We start from the raw sequence: 22,331 nt of genomic DNA on the forward strand, positions 1-22,331 counted from the left end.
TTCCCTCGTAAATACGGCCAATTCTAATGTTAATGAATTCAGAACTTTTGAGGTTTCTCAAATGAAGAAGTTAGGCGTCTCGACTTGCTCACCCAAGACAGTTCCATTGGCGGCTCAGATTGAAAACATTTTAATTACTAGGTGTCTCCAAGTCATAAAATAAACTAATTCAACAAGGTGGCAATGTACAAAAAAAAAAGAGAGAGCCAAGAACAACTGAAGGAAGGAACAGCCCCTGTATCTGTATGTATCTGAAGCAGAAGAGCACGCCACTTCCAAGGTTCCGGCCCTCCCTCCAAACTCAGGCGTCCGTCCCGATCGCGCCGTAACCGCCTGATTTATCTTCCGCTCCTCCTCTCTGCCTCCCTCGCAGGTTGGTCGCCGATCAGTCTCCAATTTTCTCTCCATTAATTTTTTTTCTCCAATTTCCACTTCCTATTCTTGGAGTTCGGTGGTGGTGATTTTTCCCAGCTTGTTTTTCCATTTCCTTTTTCTTTCCTTTCTTTTACCAGGAGAACTGCTGTCCTGTCTGTCTCCCCCCGGCTTCCGCCTCGCGGCTTAATCCCAATTGGGTTGGCTTGAAGGAGCAACCCAATTGGGGATTAATTAGAGGATCGGGTGGTAAACTCCCAGGTGGCCTGCTCCTCTGCGTCCTCTTCCTGTTCCTGGGATTGGCGACGCGGAATCAATCGACTGCTCTCTGCCTCTGTCTGCCTATACAGGTTGGTGACGAGTGGGAATCCACCCTTCCCTCAGCTCTTGTATTTTGGATTATTATTACTTTCGCGTTCAATCTATGTAGATTGTGTTGTAAAGATCGGATCCTTTGCACTTGTTTGATCCCAATTCCAGCTGCTGCTCTGTGTATCCAGTTCGATATTTCAATCTGGTTTCTCCCGAGTGTTCTTGTTTTTGCAGCCATTCCCTTCGATGGCTCTGGATCGGTATCGCCCAATGTTTGAGTTTCTGTAGGCTCCAACTACTCCTACTTTCCTACCATGGAATGGTCTGTCCTTTTTTCCATGTTATGCTTTGTGGTTTTTTAGCTGGATTTCTCGATCGAGTATTCGGGTAATGAGGACTGAAACCAAGTCAAGTTGGTAACTGCTGAATGTTTCTCCCTCTCATCAAAAAGCGATCACTTTTTTTTGTAATGAGGACTTCGTTTATTGGGTTGGTTGTCTTCCGTTAACATTTTCATTCCTGTACGCAACAGCATGGTCCAACATGGATGGATCTCTTGTGTTCCTTGATCGGGATGGGCTCATGGGTATGCCTTTGGATCTTGATGGGGAGATTGGTTTATCCTGTAGTTGATTTTTTTTCACTTCTGCTCTGTCTTTATTTGGTTTCTTTTCTTACGCTGAAACTTCTGAATTTGAGATGTTTTTGTTCTGAGCTCGTAAATGGAGACAGATCTGAAATTCCGAATAGGTGTTTTCTTGCGAGGGATCTGAATTGGTGTTGACTATTCGTTTCCTGCCATTTTAGCTGCACATGTCGATAAACATTGAGGATTCTTCTGTACATCTTTGCCGATGGTTTCTCATGCTGAAATTGGATGGCAGTGGACTAGTCCTCTTTTGATATATTTAGACAACAGACATTTTACATACGATCAGTTGTAACTCTTCTGCTTTTGGTTGGATCCACTATGGAGAGCAACAGTAGATTATAATGTTATATCTACTGTTGATATATTTTCTTTCCAGTGCTGCTAGAGTATATTTTGATGTTCTGACCACTTCCAGTTATTCAGGAGTAGGATGATGAAGCCGAAAAACAGCGCATCGGGAATGTTTAGGGAGACAGGTCCGATCTTGGTGCAAAGGGACTACGGTGCCAGGCCGAATAAACCAGACATTGTTCAGACAAGATGCAGATGGATCATTGGAGATGTAACAGAGGTGTTGGATCATAACACATGGAAGCTTGGCAAGATTGCAAAGATTGTAGAGAACAACTACTTCGTCATCAGGCTCGCCGACTGCATCCAGCTGAAAGAGTTCCACATTTCCAGCTTGAGAGTTCCAGTTCCACAGGATCCTCCTACAGCAACTGTTCACTGCAAGCAGTTTCCTGCAGCTGACAAGGTAAACATCAAGCAGTTTCTGTAGCATGTAAACGTTGATTTTCATTTCTCAAGTCAAATGGGTCGTTCAATAGTTGCTTTGTACTAGCATAGCTTCATACTCTGAGCATGATTGTTTGCGCTTGACCTGGCCAAATTACTAGTGATACATTGTTTTCCTGCTAGCTTACTACCCATGAATAAATCTTTGCATTGCTTGTTATTCTAGGAACAAGATTTAGATATATTAGAAGTAGAGCAGGGGTACTAGGTGGTAGACATCAGTTTATAGCTTGGCTGAAATATCTATGTCCAAGAATAGAAAAGGCTCTTCAGAGTTCAGTGGTTTCCTTGAAAATGGTTTATATCGCTATACTCCGAGATGAAGCACCTTGTCCAGCATTAGAACTTTAGAAGTATGACATGTCATGCTGTGTGTCAAGCTATAATGTTCTGATTTTAGTATTTTGAGCTGTGAAAGTCTTCCTACGTGCTGCTACTACTTTCGACTTTCAATACAAATCTAGCTACAAATCAGCTGAAACATTTGCATCAGGAAGAAAGAGAAGTTCAGTTGAAAGCATTTCAACTTGTGGAGCTTCCTGACATTCTGAGAAAAGTATGCACATGCTGACTAGAATTACAACATATTACCACCGTGAACTGTACAATCCCACAATCTGATCTCCAGTGTGTTCTTTCTTTCGGGTGTTGAATTTGCTTGCTGTTAACTTGTTTATGAAATCAAGCGTTACACTGTCTTTTGACTTTTTGCTGCAGCTGTGCAATTATCGAACTTCTCCAAGCACACTTTTAACCATTTGTGCATCATTTCCAGGCAAATCGAAGAGGCAAACAGCTACCTGCTGATGTGCTCAGAAGATCAGGCAAGAAAAGGAAATCATCCGCAGTTCTTGACTCTCCTCCTCAGCCAAGGCAGAGAAGATTCATGTCACAGCATCAGAACGCACCAGGAGCTGAACATCACAGGTATGCACATGCCAGAGAAGAGACCGCCGAGTGCTCGGTGGCCAGCTGCAGCGCGAACGATGACGTCGCCTATGGCGGCGTTGGCAGCAGTCGGCATCGGTGCTGCTCCGTCGGGCGCGGCGACGCCATGTCCGTCGTGGCCGCCCCGTGCACGTCGTCGTCCTCGGACGATGACGGCGTGCTGAGCGACGGGCCGGCGATGGACGTGCACGAGCTGGAGCTGGAGGCGTACCGGTCGACGGTGCGGGCGCTCCACGCGTCGGGGCCGCTGACATGGGAGCAGGAGTCGCTGCTCACCAACCTCCGCCTCTCCCTCAACATCTCCAACGAGGAGCACCTGCTCCAGCTCCGGCACCTCCTCTCTTCATGACTTCTCCTGCGCTGGCGCCGGCGATAGATCACCCGAGGCGACTCTCACAACACGGGATGTCGCGAAATAATTTAATGTGGCGATCCATTCTTTTTTCTTCTTTACTGGAAGAGATTTTGTTCCTCTTGCGTGGTGTAGTCGATGTAGGAGCAGCTGCTTGGTCGGCTACTCGGCTGATTAGTGACTGCCGACGTAGGAACAGAGCACTGCTGCGACTTCGTCTTCCACGTCCAGCCTCGCCTGTCCTGAATTATTTCTTCTATGTAAATGCTCCGTGTAGCACATTATTTACACCTCCATCCTATCTCGGTAAATATATGGCAACTTTGAATCTTTTACTGAGTGTTCAGACTGTTGATTCAGTGATCCTGTCCCTGTTAAAAAAACCTGTTCGACCCAACTCCCTCGCCCGCTCCCCAATCCCCATCCAGTTCGGTATTTCAAACTGGCTTCTCCAGTTTTTGGCTTTTTACAACAGTTATCTTTTTTTTTTTTTTGAATTGATGGCTTTGGATCGCTAATGCCCAACATTCTGAATTTTGTTAGGCTGGAAGTGCTCATAGTTCCCATGGATTGCTATTCTGTTCCACGTTCTGCTTTGTCTTTTAGCTAGAAATCTCGATCGAGTATTCCGGTAATGAGGACTGAAACCAAGTTAAGTTGGTAACTGCTGAATGTTTCTCCTTCGTGAAAAGTGATCACTTTTTTGTTTTTGTTTTTGTTTGGACTTCGTTTATTGGGTTTTCTTACTGTACAAAAGCCATTCTTGTACGCAATAGCATGGTCCAAGATGGATGGATCTCCTTTGTTCGTGATTGTGATGGGCTCATGGGTATGCCTTTGGATCTTGATGAGGAGATTGGTTTATCTTGTATGTATATATTTTTAATTTTTATTCTGCCTTGTGTTGGGTGTTCTTTATTTGGCTCATTTGCTGCGTTGAAACTTCTGAATTTGAGCATATGCTTCCGAGCTCATAAATGGGGACAGATCTGAAATTATAATAGATGTTTTCTTGGGAGGGATCTGAATTCGTGTTGAATATTCATTTCGTGTCATTTTAACTGTACATGTCGATAACAATGAGAATTGCTCTGTACATCTCTGGTGATCATTTCTCATGCTGAAATTGAATGGCAGTTTTATTCGACCGCGGCCTAGCATGCCAGTATATTGTAGCCAGCCCTAGAACTGCGCGGCTGCTATCTGTCCTTCCCCGCTCCACGTTTTCTTTGTAACCAACCGAGGCGAGGACGACGGAGTTGGACGTAGGCGACCATGGCCGATAATCCGCATCTCCGAGGTTGGAAGGAAGATCCGCCGCAGTATGGTAAGTAGAACCTCCTCGAATGCTCGTTCATGCTGGCGCCGCTTCTTTTGACGGCCATGTTAGGGTTCACGGATTCATGATCCGGGACGCGGAAGTTGATGAATTCGAATGTTAGGTGATTAGGAAGCGTTTTCACGGGTTGGGATGTATGATTCCTTCGATTTTGATGTTGTCATGTTTCGGTTTCCGCTAGTTTTAGTCAGAAAAAGGGCGCATTTTATGGATGATCGAGTGAGTTCATTGAGTGGATAAAGATTCAGTGCAATTATTGGTGTTATGTTTCATGGTTAGTCAAGAAATTGCGCATTATTTCAACACTTTGCCACATAACTGAAGAGACGCAAGTTGGTTGGAAATATTTTGCCATACTGTTAACTTGACGACGTTTGCAATTTCAGTTAACTGAATTTAGATGCCTGCATGAAAATTGTGAATTATGTTGGACAAATTCTAATTGGTTTCCCCTTTGTGCAATGTAGATGACCCTGCTAAATTCACTCTTGCATTGGAGCACAATGATTTTTTCTGTGGCTTGCGTGAAAATTTATACTATGTTAGTGGCACTGCAGATTATTCTGACAATTGTAGCATGGATACATTTTCTAGAATTTGGATAGAGGATTTGATCCGTCAGTTGGGCCATGAGATAACATCAAGGACACATGTGTATTGGAGTCCCCATGGCAAAGATTTGCACGATGGACTGGTTTGTGTTGAAACTGATGCCGACATTGTAGCCATGACATCCTCACTGCAAGATGTTGATCACACTAACTTCTTGAAGTCACTGAGGACTAATACTACTGTTCACACAGGAAGGCACCAATTATACATGTTATTAGCCCAAGCAAGGTATTGATGATGAGCAAGGTGATGATGATGAAACATACAGTAAGTTCTATGATTCAAACTATGATGCAGAGGGTGGTGATGATATATATTTGAAGCTCACATAGACAAGGATGTGGGTGACCATATAATGAGCAACAAGAGATTGTTGAGCAAGAAGGACATCAATTTGACAAGTGAGCAGCAGTTGAAATACAAATTTAGTACATTCAATGTTGAGGATGGTTTGAAAATTCTCAATTCAAAATAGGCATGGTTTTCTCATCTATGAAAAAGTTAAGGAATGCTTTAACTGTGTACAGCTAGGGACAACACCCGTAGGGTATGGGTATGGGTAGAGCCATCCCATACCTGTACTACCCCGTCGCCTTCAATCTTACATGTAACCCGTACCCATACTTGTCAACGGGTAAAAGTTTTCCCCATACTTGTCACCCGATAGGGTAAATGGGCACCTGCGAACAAAAATATCCACGCTTACAACACATCAGAATGATCAAAAAATATGACAGGACGTGAAGCAATCCAAAATAGGGGTCTAATTCACACTAACCTACCAACGATTCTAAGACCAGAAGGGGGTGAGCTTCAGCCTAGCAACATGAAGACGTGATTAGGGGGGAAATTAAGAAGTTTAGAATATTACGATGGACGTTTGTGATCCCATGCCCGTACCCAATCTACCCGATGGGTATGATATTTTTCCATTTACAAACCCATGGGTAATATTTTATTCCGTACCTGTACTCTTATTGAGTTTTTACCCAGCGGGTACGTGGGTCATGGGTACCCATTGCAGAGTGAAATTGCGAAAGGATACATGCAGTTCGCTGTGAATGTTGTACATTGTTCATAAGGGCAGCAAAAGATAGCAGAAAGGAAGCAATTGTTGTGAAGAAGTATGAGCCAAAACACACATGTGAAGCTGTTTAGGAGCTGAAAGTTCTGACTCCTCCTTTCTTGACTCAGTTTTTCATGGATGAATTCAGGGATAATCAGAAGATGGATTTTTCTACATTTGCTACTACATCCCAGGCAGCAAAGGCAGATCAAGGTAGAGTGGCTTCCACAAGGCAGAAGCAAACAGGAGAAAAAGACTTGTATGAGCTGTTGTTTGGTGATAAGGAAGAGGAGGCCAGATCAAGGCATGAATCATTGCATGACCTGAATGCAGCATTCACTCAAGAGACTTAGGAGGAAGTGCAATGCAAGCCTATTTGTGTTAGCAAGCCTATTTTTGTTATAAATTCTCCGAAAACAAATATTTGTCTGGCATGATTATTTATCTAGAAACAAATTATGTAGATTATTACTATGGCATTTATTTAAAGAGAACATTATGTAACATGCATAAGCTAAGATACATGAGGAAATACAGGATACATTGGCAATCTAAAATACATAAGCTAAGACACATGCAATTTCAGCCACTTTTTCCCTCTTTCATGGTATTCTTCACTTTCATGAACCAACCTTTGAGGTCCTTCTTGATCCTGCACGAATTCACACGTGCAATATAATCATCTTTTATTCTTTTAGGAGCCATTGAGGGCAGAAACTTTGTTGCAGAAGTATAGTGACCTCTCTCTATTTTCTCAGGCAATTCCTCTCTAGCTCCCTCACGAGTTTCGTGCGACGCGACATTAATTAGGAGAGGGGGTTCTGCAAAACAAGCAATAGTCGGGCCCACGTCAATTTCCATCCTGGCACTGCCACATGTCGTTCCGTGGTGATTTCATACCAATCTGCACCCGAAAGACAAGTTTGTGTACCGCGGTAACACGTTTTGCAAGTTTTTGTACTAAACTGCTCCCGCAAGACAAGTTTATACAATTACCTCTTGAAAAAACCAACGGACATGAAATTTTTTGGTGTACGCACGTACTTCCTCTGGTCAGATTTAATCGACGCGGAGCAAGGCTTCCGCATGCATCTCATTAGCAGGAGTGTTAGTCAATTAATTGAGTCCCGACTCCCGAGGTAGTACGAGCTAGGAGTGGTAAATGGGCCGAGCCCAAAGAAGCAGGAAGGGCCCATACCAAACGAGGACCTGGACGTGGCCGATAACCCCTGGACTGGATCCAAACGTGCCATCAGGCCCAGGAGTCGGAATTTGCTAGCCGTTAGGAGCGATTCCTCCCTCTCCCCTCCTCCCGTCCAAGCACTGCCCACCGCCGGCAACCCTCCTCCTCCGCCGACGAATCCCACGAGGATTCACGTCTCTCCGGCGACCTAGGCTTTGCTCCGGCGAACTCGGCTTGGAGAGGCGGTTCCACAACTAGCCGTTGCGAGCGACTCCTCGCTCCCCGCCTCTTCCTCCTCCTGCTCCCGTGCAGCCACCGCCGCCCCCCGGCAACCCGCCTCCTCCCCGGACGAATCGCGGGAGGATTCGCGTATCTCCGGCGACCTCGGATTCGCGCCGGCGAATTCGGCCCGGAGAGGCGCTTCTACAATCGGTATGACCCTCTTCCTTTTCGATCTAAGACCCCCTCCTCTTCTTAGTTCTTACCCCCTTTCCGCCTCGCTCAACCTAATGATTGATCGATGAATCTCCAGACGAGGTGCAATCGGGCGGAAGGTGCTTCGATCCAGTACCACCAGGATGGATCCTTCTGATGAGGACCGGCCGATCCAGGGGTAAATCCCCTCCTCCTTTTCTCCCGTGACCTAATAACTGTCTGTTGCCTGCCGTACAAATTCGTCGAGGAATCATAGCTTGCTGAATCTAATAGAAACTTTGTGGGGCTAGTCGGTTCCATTCTGTTCTCACTTCTTAGCCTTAAATTTCTGCCACTATATTATGGCCTCCTGGAATTTCTTATAAGCTGATTTGTATCAATCTTGATACTATTATCGAAAATCAATCTTGATACTATGGCATAAATTTCCGTTTCTGTACAGAATTAGTACTTACTGCTTAGTCATTGGTTGATTGTGGAATGTGTGTATCCTACTGGGTTGGAAGTGCTGCACAACAGTCCTTCTTAGTCATGGCTGTATGTTTGGGGGGCATAAATTTCGGTTTCTATACAGAATTACTACTTACTGCTTAGTCATTGGTTGATTGTGGGACGCTACATTGGTAATTATAGTTCCGATGATACATTTATGGTGCTTCTTTTGGTAACTTTGTGGAGCTGGTGGCATTCTGTTCTCATTTCTTAGCATTAAATTTCCACCACTATATCTGGTTTTGTGGTATGGCATCGTCATCATCATCCAATAATATAGGAATGGAGCTTTTCTCCATTGGGGATAGAGATTGTTCTAGATCTGAACGTATGCCCTTTACCATGATTTTTGACACAAGCATGGGTATCGATGGATGGATGGATGTCGTTTTGTAAGAGAATGTTCGTGTTACTAGTGCATTTCTGTTGGCTGGACCATATTATTGGATCTCTACTAATTTGTACTCTACATATTTGTGATTTTGGTACAAGTAGTCTGCAAGAACCATATTGGCTTTTGCTTAGTGTGTCTTAACCTGATGCAGACGACTGTTGAGTACTAGTATCATTCTTGATTAGGGTATTACTAACATTGTATTTCCTGTTCTCTCTTTACTGTGCAGAGGATATGTGTTTTGCTCACAGTAGAATATGTTTTATTTCCAGTTTCAGGATCAGAACATAGTATACTTGCGCATGTTCATTCTTGCCATTGGTGTTGCTATGAGCCCTTATCTGCATCAATTAGACAATTACAGTTTTCTGAATGTTTGAATTTAGGGAGCATGTGCGCCCTTCGCTCAAGGCAGGTATTCGGATGTACCTGGTGGTATTCCTAGGTACCACATACTGCATGTATCGAATGGACAACTTCTGGACTGAGTCTGTCTCTGCAGACAGCACGGGAACAGGTCTTGGAACATATCTTAGAAAAATTGAAGTCTCTTTACATATTCTGTTAGACAACGTTCTGAACTGTCACTTCCATTTCAACTGACAGATGCCCTCAACGTTGAGAAAGTGACATGCACAGATGGTTATGGAGGGCTTGTTGTTGCCATCGATGATGATGCCAATGTCAAATCTGAGTGCTGGATGCATACTAAAAGCACAGAGTGCACTAGAAGTACTGCAAAACATGGAGGTCCTTGTGCGATGAATGCCAAAGAGATGGATGTGCTCTGCATCCGATTTTGCCCTGCAGATGAACTCGCCAGCATGGTTACTTTCACAAGAACAGGTATGACCCCTCCCAGTTATTGTGCTGCATAAGACAACATAGGTTTTATTCTCCTGTCTATTAAACTTGCTCCCAATATTATATCTTTATGCTCACAGTCCTTCATAGCAATCTTGTTTTAGGACATTTTCGGCTTCTTTCTGATGTAGCTTAAAGTTTTGCTTGTCCTTCCATGGTGATTTGACTGACTTTAACTTGGCCCTCCAGGACATGGTGCCCTACACATTCTCTTGTTAAACTGGACCAATCCCTCTTTGTTCTTAATTTATCTCACTTTTACATCAACATATAACTAGATCTTTTTTTGGATACTAACTAAGAAATTTCATGTAGATATAGGATTTTCTTGGGAATCAACATTCAAGATGAAGCTATGTGCCAGCAAAGATGTGGAGTTGATTTCTGAGTTGGTTAGCAAAAAGCTTGGGAAAGCATTCATACTGGTATAATAATTTAGTTCTTCATTTAGACGTTAGGTTCTTCCGACTAATAATGTTTTTCTGGATGTAGGCTAAGCCTGATGGAGTTCAATTCGGCCAGCGGATTGAATTACATGGGACTTGCGTTAACTTCAATTTCCATTATTTTAAAAATCTTAAATTTCAGGAGAGCTTCAAAGTTATGCAAGCTCTAGGTATATTATACTGTACTATTTTAGCTATTGTTTTTTTTCTTAAGTGGACTAATGACTAATGGTATACGGCATTGTTTATTTAGGTAATGGTTCTTCTGGGATGGTGCACCTGTGCCTTTCCATGCTTGACAGTAAAAAATATGCCGTTAAAATTGGCACGCCTAGGCATGGCGAATACAAGGAACCAAGGTTCGAATATAACTCCTAGCCGCTTTTCCATTACTTAAGAGCAACATATACAATTGTAGTTCGATAAACTAGTAGGAGCAAGAGTAGTGTCATAATATTTCTTCCACGGCATAATACCCTTTTATGCTATTGCTGCTGTTTTTGCAGAGCTTTCTGTCTGTCATTCGATTAGTGGTCTTTGATAAGTAGCGGTTTCTGTACTTAAGACTAAGACTGAACTTATTCCTAATTCTTTACAGTGAGGTTCAGGCGCTATCTGTTTTGAATCACAGCAATATTATTGATATGCCTTGTGCCTGGAACGAGAAAACAAGTTCTACCATGAGTGTGACATATATTGTCATGGAGTGCTGCGACAGGTATACACAGTTTCCTCATTTTATATTTACAACTTCTTATTTTTGTATTTTAGTACTGATATGTCATTACTTAATTAGATCTGTTACGAGCACTCTTCCTCTACCTTCGGTAGAAATGAATAGAAAAGAAGATCTTTTCGAACAGCTTGTCCACTCAATATTCTATTTGCATGAAAAAGGTGTTATTCATAGGGACATAAAGCCAGACAATGTTCTGTTACTCAACAATGTCCTGAAGCTTGCGGACTTTGGACAAGGTATGGCTTGCGGTTCATATGATTTTTTTGCACTTCACAAAAAAAATCACTAACAAAACTATTTTCTTTGTTATAATATTCCAGCAATCCTTAGATCAGCTTCAGATGCACCATATCATGGAGGCAAGTATGGCTCCAGAGGCTATACTGCCCCTGAGCTCACTGTGCTTTTTCTGATGCACACAGAGAAGGTACCACACGAAAATTCATGACATGTTTAGTGTCTCTTGTATTGAGCCGCACTTAACTTCCGTGTTCTGTTTTAATTGCGTTTTTTCTGTCACAAGAGTGTTTTTCTTTGGGTGCTATTTGTGCTCTGAGGTTATCTTCAATTGTTAGTCCAAGAGCCACATACTATGCATACAAATATGAGGTCTGATCATGTTAAGTAAAAATTTCCATTCTTAGTTTTCTCTGTAGAAATCATTTGGTTGAAATGTTTTTGTTTCATATATGTATCGGCATGTATTTGGCTGCCCAAATGTGTGCATTAGGGAGAAACACATGGTGTTACTTTTGCCCCCTTTCCCCTTAACCATTTATATTACATAGTATTTCTGTAATGTTTGGTTAACGGGTGTAATTTATTGTTCAAATAGTGTTCACTTGAATGTGCAAATTTTGTTGATGTTATTCAGGTCGATGTTTATGGCGCTGGGATATTTTATTATATAATCCATAGCCCGCGATCTGGAGATATCTCTAAAAGCATAACGGACTTGATGGACTTTTCGAACAAGGTATCTAAAGGTAAACTCCACATGGGTGATCCGTTGTTCGATAACTGGGGAGGGGATTATGACCTTTTACAGGTCATGGTTGAGAGAGACCCTGAGAAGAGGATTTCAGCCCCAGCACTGTTGGTGAGTTTTGTGCATCAGTTTCTAGTAGCTTTAAGAAAAGAACTTTAACGGCCTGTTACAATTGTTTGATTTGAGGCTCAACTTTGTTTCGCAGGAGCTGCTTGTTTCCAGGAAATCACAAGGTTAAGTATTGTTCTCGGGAATATGGGTAGCAATTCCTCAATGCTACTTTTATTCTTGACTTGTACATATCTCATCGTATGCAGATGCTTGGCCAATGTAAGGAAACCACAGGGTTAAGTGAAAGTGTGGTTCTCGGAAAGATAGCTAGCAATTCTTTGCTGCTCCTCTTGTTTATATCTCATAGTGTGCAAATGCCTGTTCAATGTAAGAAATGTATTTTGTGAGGTTTCTTGTAGATAGTCAACGTTGCTAGGACCAAAAGGTACTTCTACGATATACTTTCAGCATTCATAATGGTGGTTGGTGGAGTCAACATTTTATTCCCTCATGCAGTCATGCCACCTTGAGTTGACACTGTAAATAACTCATGAAGTGAATTATCTTTTAAGGCGTGTTTACACAATCAGTTGTCAGTAGCTATAGCAACTTATAAAGGCTAGAAGGTATTATTGTCCACTCTAGAGCTTTCCTAGTTCATAGTGTCTGACTTCTCGGGCGAGTCAGTTTTATTTCTCCTTTAGATGAATAATAATTACTCTATGCTCTAAGGTGGAGTCGACAACATCGACCAAACTCCTATGGGCTCATCATCAGAGTTAATGACCCATGGTCACTTAACTTATGTCGCATAGGTCTGGTTTTTGCAAAACTCGCACGTACACTTAAGTCACACATGTTGCAAAACAAACTAATCGATCAATTTGCGAAAAATGTGCAGATCACAAAACGGTATAATCTCTGGTTTTTAGCAAAAGAAAAAAATGTCCACACACGGGAGACCGTGAGGTAAAGGGAGACTTTTTCTCAGTTAATCATGTCTTTCACGTGAGTCCCACCTGTCAATGGTCTAAGAAAGAACTGCCCCTGACTGCGAAGAGAATACTACAGTAGAAGAGTAGAAGAAGAGAAGAGATAATAATGTTGAAAAAGGAAAAGAAGAAAAAAGAGTAGGAAGGCGACCGCGGGAGGAGGGAGACGAGAAAGAGGCGCCACGCAGGGACTTGACGGCGGCGCGCAGGCGAGTGCTCTCCGCCCATCGTCCTCCCTAACTCTTCTCTCTCCGGTCCCATGGCTCTCTGCCTCCTGCCACGGCAAGTGCGCCTCGTACCCATCCTTCCTCTCACCCCAAACTCTCTCCGATTCAGAGAAGCTCCAATGGAGACCTGCCTTCTCTGACTGCGACCGATGACAGGATCCGCTCGCCCTCTTCTTCTTCTTCCAACTGTCTTTTGTTTACTTCTTGTGTATTTTAGGGATCGAAGGTCCCGAATAGCCCGTTTACTTCTTCGGGTTTAGACGAGATGATATCCCATATAAATCCCCTTATTTATTTTTTCCTAGATTAAGAACTCGTTCTTGTACTAGTGAAATTTTGGGAAGAATATTTGATGGGAGCTTACGAGAACAATAAACTAGTGTCAGTGGAGCAGCCCACACTAATCCTCTGTAAAACCACAAATCCCCCTTCCCCCTCGGCTTCGTACCCGAATCAAATTCCCTGTATCCAATCACGACTCCTCCTCGGCTTCGTACCCAAATCAAATTCCCTGTATCCAATCACGACTCCTCCTCGGCTTCGTACCCAAATCAAATTCCCTGTCATTGCCATGCAGAAGCACTATATAGCCTGCACGGCTGCACCCCTAACCCGTTTTCATCAAAGTTCCGGGACTTATTATTAGCCTTCTAAACTCGTCTTCCGCGAGCCTCACGATTCTGCCGGTGACTACCAGATTTCACCTGCAGAATAGCCACAGCAGGTAAGTTAATCGATCTGGGGTCTCCAAAAATTTCATGTCTTTTCTCTGCTCTTCAGGCTGCGGACGTTTAATTTCCTTTTGCCAGCCGATTGTTGTTTCTGCTGTCACTGGGATTGTCTGGGTTTCCCAGTGTGATCTACAATAATAAATTTTGACCAGTCAAGTTCAGAACTTGCTACGCTAGGCTCGCCTCGTACTAAAAATAGTAATAATCCAAGTCGAATTCAAGGTTGAGCTGTAGAGTTGTCTCATACTCAGCTTGTCATGATCTTGAGCCAAATAAAATAATGACAATTTCTATATACTACTTGTTGCAAGGCAAAAAGTTTCAACTAATTGGACCATAACAAGGTCAATCTTTCCAACTTGTTTGACAATAACCACATCCACATCACGGGTAAACATATAAGTATACGAAAGACCAGTCCAAAAAGGCCTGATTTGTGATTATAAGTTAAACAATATTGCGATAGACTATGATCAGGTATTTTAAAACATCATAATGTAAACACAAACTACAGGTCCTTTTTTTTCTTGGTGGTCCTGGTCTTTCTAGTCATACTGATATATATTTTACTATTGCCATGTACAGGTTGTCTTGTACTTGTTGTATATATATTTTATATATACGAAGTGGACTGCGTTTGCAACCCAGTTTGAATCCCATGGAAGAGGCGACAATCTGCACCATATGGTAAAGCGCTAACTCCGAAGAACTAATGTTGGACTAAGAATTCAGGTGAATGATCTATGGATTTGAATTTGTGTTAGGAATGCTGTCGGGATGAGTTTGGATCAGAGGTTTGCAATAATTAGGAGCATAGGCTTGGAGAGCACTGATGAGGATGATATTAGGAGGCTACTGGGCAAGAAGGTTGCTCCAGTTTGCTATGTTTGGTGTGATCCCTCCCCTTCGGTACATATCGCCCAGGTATGGTAACAGAAGTTTTACTTTATCTTCTATGCTGCTACGAAAAACTTCATAAAATATTTGGTGCAGTTTTTCTAAGAAATGATATCAGAATAATTGTATCATAGATCTTTGTAAACAATGGCCACTTCGTGCTATCTCACTGCTTTCTTCTCAATACAAAATGAAACACATTTGGCTGCCTGTTTGAGGGGGAGAAGAGGATGTCAGAATTATTATATTGCACAATTTGGATAATTTTGCAAAGTTATGCCTACATGGCATCACATCTTGTCCTCGATTTCCTTGTCTGCCAAATTGTAACTCAGATGTGTAAACAAATGCGTGGGAGAATAATTCAGATAAGCATAAGATAGGAGTCTTCTGTAATCACATGGATTTAAATGAATGGAGCTGAAGATGTTCGATGGGAGCATGTGCTGTGCTATAAGATAAGTACTTTGTAGAAACTTAATTTTGGGCAAGTGACTGAGGCACTAGCAACATATTTGTCAGTGGCAAGTTTAGAGTATTGTCATTTGCATGGGGAGAGGAGGCGTTGTATTTTTTGTAATTACAGATTCTTGCCATGAGGTAAACAATGATGATGTGCTATATACAGTAATTGTCTACCTGTCATTTATGCACAGTCCGGACTGTTATTATACTTGTTATTTTGCTTCACTTTTAATAGCAGTTCGGAGTGGGGGTGTTTACTGTTCACATACAAAGTATATTTGCGCAACGATTTACATTTATCTGTTATCGTCTTGCAGGGGATCATGATGGTGATCAATGTTAGGAAGATGGTTAAAGCTGGTTGCAGAGTTAAAATCTTGATAGCAGATTGGTTTGCTCGTATGCAGCACAAATTCGATGGTGACCTAGCGAAAATTCGGACTTTTGGACTTTACATGATTGAGATATGGAAAGCAGTTGGCTTGGACCTTAACGGGGTAGAGTTCATATGGTTGTCCGATGAAATAAATAGCCATTCAGCTGAATACTGGGCACTGGTCATGGATATTTTCAGAAATAATACTTTGAGGAAGATAACAAGGTATTCCTAAGTTTACACTTTTCCAAGTTTCATTTCATTTACAGACCCTATGCGTATTACGTTATCAGATCATTTGTTGGAACTAAGTTGTTTAAGTAACAGGTGCTGTGAAATTGTGGATCCATTCATGCTTAACAGAAATATTAATGATTCATTTGACCCCAAAAATGTGACGGCTTCAACTCTCTTTACCCCTTGCGTGCACTGTGCTGCTATATTATTGCAAAAGGTTGGTTATAGTATACAAACATGCTCATCATATGTTGTTAATTTCAGTCACATTTGCACTATATCAGCTTCCTTGAACTTTACTTTTCAAAATTATTATGAAAAGTTTAAAATGAGACGATGTTATAGCACCCAAATATGCTTCCATTACAAATGCAGCAAGGGGGCCATAAATTTCAAAAGTACTGTTTGCTAGATTCAGTGTAGCCTAGATGACTAGGTTAGCTAACCTTAACCTGGCGTGTTTAGCTTAACCCTGATAATGTGTTTGGCTACAGACCGGATTAGCCAAAATTACTACTTGGATTAGGGGGATTAAGAACAAAAAAAATAGTAGAAATAAATATACTTCCTCGCCCTTCTACTCCCTCCGTCCCAAAATATAAGACACCCATAAATTTCGCAGGTCGACAACTTATAACTTTGACTATAATTTGTACTAATAGTATGTCCACAAAATTTATATAAATATATAGAAATGAAAGAGATTTGCAAGACAAATGTAACGATACCATTTACAGTTTTACACATTCTGAAACCTAATTTTGTATATACTAGTGGTCAAAGTTGTGCATCAAGACCGTGCACAAAAAGGCGTGCCTTATATTTTGGGATGGCAGGATTTATTATTTTAAACTCTGACCGTGTTTTTAATCCTGGCTAACCTAAGGGCGTTTAACAGATTGTGCTACTGGTTTTGGAACTTGGCAGACTGGTGAAGTTGTACAGCTCAATTATATTACTCCCTTCGGTTCAAAATAATTGCCAAAAAACGGATGTATCTGAACCGGGAGTATTGTTTAGACTGCCATGCATGCCAAGGTTGCAGTGAGCTGCTTAGGTGGTAGGGTTTGCACCTAGATTGTCTGACTTAAACATCGCAATGTACCTAAACGTGGCCATTTATCTATTACAAACACCTGCCAAGTTTGTAGACGCTTACTGCATCACTTTATTCATTGTATAACCATTTTATAGGCCAAAAGGGGTTTGGCAGAACTAAGCTTGTACTACATTAACATTTATTCATTTTACTCTCATTTGTCCAAATGGATTAAAATTTTACTTTCTTCTGTAAGTATCATTTTTCTTATATTCCCATGTTCCGTATTACTTTGTTTTAACAAAGTTGTCATGGATGAACCATGTTTTGCTTTAAAACCAAGGAAGATATTATATTGGGATAACTACCTAAATATATAGGATGCCTTTGGTAGTGCAATGAAGAATATTTCTGTTATGCCCGTAATAAGAACTTTTTTTTAATATTTCAGGCAGACATATGGCTATTGTCCATGGATCATGAAGAGGATCTTCACGACAAGCTAATTAGACAGTACTGCAAAGGCATGAAGCATGAAAGACCTATTATTCTGTCCCATAGTATCCTATCCAGCCTTTATTTTTCGTTTGCATGTGCATGTGCTACTCCCTCCGATCCATAATAAGTGTCGTGGTTTAGTTAAATTTTAGTCAATTTAACTAAAACCACGAGACTTATTATGGAAAGGAGGGAGTACATTTTTTTTCATGTCACACATGTATCCTTCACTTGGTGTACAGATAAGCTGCCCAATTTAATAGAACACCCTGAATTAGCTAAGAATGGAGATCCATCTTGGGCTATCTTCATTGAAGATCGGGAGGTACTCTTCTGCATGCCAGATGGTTCATGTTGTGCTTATTCTAGTTTTATTTGTCCTGAGTACAGGTTTGCATTCTCAAACTATTTATACCCAAGCCTTTTAATGAATGGAAAATGATTATCACAAACAGTCAAAGGTCCTATCAAGCCACCTGTTGAGCTAGTACCTTTGTTTCGCGAAGGAGATATACTACAGATTTTTCTGAAGTTCAACATTATCTTCTATACCTGTAAATGTTTAGAATTGATAGTGCCACTATTTATTCTTTTTATGTTGCAAACTTATTTAATACTAAAAAGAAAAAAAGTAGAGAAACAATCATTTTAATTCCTCCCAGGCTATTTGTCAGACCAAATCAAAATTTAATCAAGATATTGAAATCTAAAAAATGAAGAACACTGTAAGTAAAGTAAAAGTAGATTCTGAAGCTATTTTAATAGACCTTTTTTTACTATCAGTCTTGACTTTCCAGTTTGAATCGGTTATGTAGTCCCAGAGTTCACATTTTTTCCGAGTAATTTTACTTGGAAGTTCAGTTCTGAATTTACTGAAAAGTAAAGCTGTCATCAACAACCAAGAACCATGCGCTGTCAACCACACTCCATACAGAATAATGGATACTCAAATGCATAAACAACGTTGGATGTCACTTAAGCACTTCATATTGGATCAAGTAAATCCACCTTTTAAAATTAAATCACAAAGCATTGGTTGCATTGGTGCATCCTACCAATCTTTTTCCTCTACTAAAACTGAAAAAATTGTGCTTCTACTGTTGACCCATTTGAATTGAAAAAAAGGGGCTTGGATGAAATAAAGCATCCTAAATAAGTGTCTTATATTTGGCTTCATTTATTAAGCCCAACATGTGGGTTCAGTAGTTAACCTACGGGAGTCTTGAGGTTGTTTGGCGTTGTTAAGCAACTCTTGAGTCCTGAAAGTGGATTTTGTGAATTTTGTTATTGCCATTCAGTGTAATATTACTAGAGTTATGACATATGCTGCACTTTATGGATCTTTGATATTTGGATGCATTTTTTTAGGGCACTTGTGAGTTTGCCATCTAACATCTCTGTTTCAGGTTTATTTGAGTTACAAACTAAGCAGAGCTTTCTGTCCTGCGAAAGTTGCAGAAGGCAACCCATGTCTGGAGTACATCAAATATATTGTGTTTCCATGGTTTGGATACTTTGAGGTACTCAGGAAGGAAGAGAACGGTGGTAGCAGGTAAAATTTCGCTCTGAACAATGTTATCCGGTACTGTATCTTTACGTCTTTTTGAAAGGGTACATGTATAGGTCCTTTGTCAGTATGTTTAAAATTTCTCTCTGAACAATGTTATCCTTAAGTATGTGCAAGTACGAAGGAGTTGGATCATTTGTCAGTATGCAGTTAGTACAGATTTATTAGAATGAGAGCTTTCTTCTTCCTTTGATGTGGTTACTAAATACCCCCTTTTTCAAATTATAAGATGCTCTTTGTCATAAGTAAAATTTCTTTAAGTTTGATAAAACTTATAGGAATATATACCAATATCTACAATAGCACATAAGTATATTATGAAGCTATACTTCATGGTAGATGTTGGTACCTTTAGATTATAAGCTTGGTCAAACTTAAGGAAGTTTGACTTATGACAAAGCTCGAACATCTTATAATTTGAGATGGATGTGGTAGCACTTTTACATGTTTCCTCCTAAACCAGTTCATCTGTACAATATACAATTATACGTCTGAGTCATTCTGCATTTGGTAGCCAAGCAAGCGAAACTATGCAAATAATCATCCATGAGATAATTATGTGCCAAGTTTCTGGTCAGCGGCTGGGCAGTAGTGCAGTACAAAATGATTGCTGTAATTCATCTTGATGCAATTTGTTTACCTATGTGTAGGACGTTTCAGAACATGGAAGAGCTTATCATTGATTATGAAAGTGGTGCTCTGGGTGCCGGTGAGGTGAAGCTGGCCCTTGCAGAAGCACTAACTAAGATTCTGAAGGTATCTTTTCTTGCTACATCCATCTCCTAATACCCCCCCCCCCCTAGGAAAAACTAGACCTATCCTTTTAGTAGAAATTACTCGTCAAAATTGTGATTCTCGGGCTACATAACCCGAATTCTAGCCCCTTTTTGTTTTGTCACTGCAGCAAGACATTTGGTGAACTAATCTGACACATTGTCAATGATTAGAGTTAAGCAATGTTCATTTACACCCTAAGATTTGCCCCCCCCCCCTTTGTTTGATTGAGCGATGCTGAATCCAGCCTTGCGCATTTCCACCTATCCATGCTTTACGACTTGTTACGCTCCTACCAATGGGCTGTACAACCATGATGTTCACTGCACGTATGTACATTTCAGAACATGCTGAAGAAAATGTTATATTATGTGCGCACATAAAGTTGTGTGTTAAAATGTGATCTCATTCATATTGTACCGATAGGTAAAAGATATCACCCATCTGTGTTATGATTGAACACATATACTATGAGTTATTATGAATTGGATAAATAGTTTTATCAAATGGTTGTAGATCCAGTGGCTAGATATGGTTTTCATGTTTTGTGCATTGTTTAACTTTTGCAACCATTTTTTTGCTTTGAACATTGTACTAAATTCAATTGAGACCACTTTGACCGATTTTGTATTGGAATTAAATTTTCTGACAAGTAGTTGTACTGTTTTCTTTTGTTTGTATGAATTGGATAAATAGTTTTATCAAATGGTTGTAGATCCAGTGGCTAGATATGGTTTTCATGTTTTGTGCATTGTTTAACTTTTGCAACCATTTTTTTACTTTGAACATTGTGCTAAATTCAATTGAGACCACTTTGACCGATGTTGTATTGGAATTAAATTTTCTGACAAGTGGTTGTACCGTTTTCTTTTGTTTGAAGCCTATACATGACCACTTTGCAAACAATTGTGAAGCCCAAAATCTGGAGGATGAGGCTCTGAGGTATGTCACTAATTATATCCTCAATTTGTTCAAAATTGAACCCTTGGCTCTTATATGAGCTAGTGTTCTTAGTCCTCGGAAGTATCAACTTGAATTAACAACTTGGCAGTTGGCTCCCTACATTTTGTATTGGGCTATATTCCACATTTTCTTGAGTTCTTGTAGGGACTGATTTACCATGTCCTAAACTGTTGAAATTTCCGGATTTCTTTTATCCGTTGCTGCATCGGCATTGCTATATTTCTTACAATTGTTTGAAAAAATTTCCCGCAGTAGTATCCCCCGGTACTAGGGAGTAAAGGAGCAAATGATGAGTTCAAGGAAATTTTACTGAAGATATATAAGGGCGATTACGTGAACTTAATACACAGGAAAGGTTCATGGCAGCGTTATGTCTTGGTACTAAAGAACATGTGTATGCTTTCTGTTTGTTTGTTACAAGCCATTCCGTGCTTCAATATAATGTTTTATGTCTCATCATATTGTTGACTTTGATTAGTTACTTCTAAATATTCTGGTGTTATCAAGTTAAGAAAATCAGGGATCAATATGAAAATAGCTACCTTAATATTTTTTCATGAAAGTTCATTTCGTTTGGTTATTACTAAATTCGAAGTTACATATAAGATGGTATAATACGATGCCCTATTAGAAGCAGACTTACAATTAGAAAAACATTATCATCTTTTTAATGTTTTTCTTCTAATAATGACAAGATTTTCTATCATTTTGTGGGGTAATTTCCACATCTATCATTCTCATTCACATAAATTTTCTATGAATTCACCAATCTATTTTTAGCAAAGTTTTATCTTTATGTCCCGCAGGAACGTGTAATCCTCTTATTCATATAATGCTTTATGCGTCGACTCCTCTAATTACGTGCCTTTGGCCGGATTGTGTGTGAGTTAATAGCATAAAGCCACCACTTTTCAATTCAAATTACCAAACACCATCATTTTACGTTTACGGGACAAAAAGTCACCACATTTCTCTAAGTTTTTAACAAAGGACAATAAACACACCACATTTCTCTAAGTTTTTAACAAAGGACAATAAACACGAATTGATATGAGAATTGATAGGGAATCTTACAGGTGGGGCCCATTTGTTAGGACCAATTTGCTGACTTGGACTGTGGTCCACTTGTCAGCCCAATTACAAAATCAAAACAACCCAATAAGAGCATCTCCCAATAAGCCCCCCAAAAAGAAAATAGGGGTGCCGGCGCCAAAATACTCCCCCAGTCGCGCGCCTCAAAATTGTTTTCACGCGGGCGCGTATTTTCATCTGGCACCCCTAGGCCGAACCCAATCCAGCGGGAGGCTATTGGGGGCGCCGGATGGCGCTAAAAGCGGGCGCGGGCCATCTTTGTCGGTGAGACATGACTAGTTTCCCCCAAAATAATTAGCTCTCCCACCGTTGGCGCCATACCATCCCGTTCCCCTTCTCTCTCTGCCATTTCGCCCGCCCCGCTAGCCTTCGCCTCGCTCCGCCGCGCTAGCCATCGTCTCGCTCCGCCATCCAGCCATGAAGACGAGGC

General features: G+C 40.9%; 2 protein-coding genes across 3 annotated transcripts; both read left to right on the forward strand.

Annotated features, from left to right (window-relative positions):
- Positions 1–231: 231 nt before the first annotated feature.
- On the forward strand, positions 232–3,769 carry LOC124700277. The gene is made up of 4 exons (XM_047232431.1): positions 232–373; positions 513–722; positions 1,760–2,093; positions 2,910–3,769. The coding sequence occupies exons 3-4, from the start codon at positions 1,767–1,769 to the stop codon at positions 3,429–3,431; spliced, it is 849 nt and encodes a 282-aa protein (XP_047088387.1). The 5' UTR covers positions 232–373; positions 513–722; positions 1,760–1,766; the 3' UTR covers positions 3,432–3,769.
- A 9,519-nt stretch (positions 3,770–13,288) lies between these two features.
- Positions 13,289–21,339, forward strand: LOC124704048 (tyrosine--tRNA ligase 1, cytoplasmic-like). Of its 2 annotated transcripts, none has more exons than XM_047236287.1 (11): positions 13,289–13,488; positions 14,579–14,680; positions 14,758–14,917; positions 15,673–15,956; positions 16,059–16,185; positions 17,459–17,567; positions 17,748–17,830; positions 18,912–19,057; positions 19,723–19,828; positions 20,727–20,788; positions 21,065–21,339. In XM_047236287.1, exons 1-11 carry the CDS (start codon positions 13,412–13,414, stop codon positions 21,078–21,080), a joined length of 1,272 nt encoding a protein of 423 aa, XP_047092243.1. In that variant the 5' UTR covers positions 13,289–13,411; the 3' UTR covers positions 21,081–21,339. The 2 variants fall into 2 exon arrangements, with proteins under 2 accessions (XP_047092243.1, XP_047092244.1); XM_047236288.1 differs by lacking the exon at positions 13,289–13,488 and adding an exon at positions 13,599–13,986 and having other exon boundaries at positions 21,062–21,339.
- The last annotated feature ends 992 nt before the right edge of the window (positions 21,340–22,331 follow it).

Source organism: Lolium rigidum, chromosome 3 (genome assembly GCF_022539505.1).
Source record: "Lolium rigidum isolate FL_2022 chromosome 3, APGP_CSIRO_Lrig_0.1, whole genome shotgun sequence".
NCBI lineage: Eukaryota > Viridiplantae > Streptophyta > Magnoliopsida > Poales > Poaceae > Lolium > Lolium rigidum.

Bases quoted from the DNA above. Each gene is read 5' to 3' on its own strand.
- LOC124700277 (XM_047232431.1), top strand. From the start codon at position 1,767: ATGATGAAGCCGAAAAACAGCGCATCGGGAATGTTTAGGGAGACAGGT. The intron at 2,094-2,909 runs GTAAACATCAAG...CATCATTTCCAG, and splicing joins AGTTTCCTGCAGCTGACAAG to GCAAATCGAAGAGGCAAACA.
- LOC124704048 (XM_047236287.1), top strand. From the start codon at position 13,412: ATGACAGGATCCGCTCGCCCTCTTCTTCTTCTTCCAACTGTCTTTTGT. The intron at 16,186-17,458 runs GTTGGTTATAGT...TTAATATTTCAG, and splicing joins CTGCTATATTATTGCAAAAG to GCAGACATATGGCTATTGTC. The intron at 19,829-20,726 runs GTATCTTTTCTT...TTTTGTTTGAAG, and splicing joins CACTAACTAAGATTCTGAAG to CCTATACATGACCACTTTGC.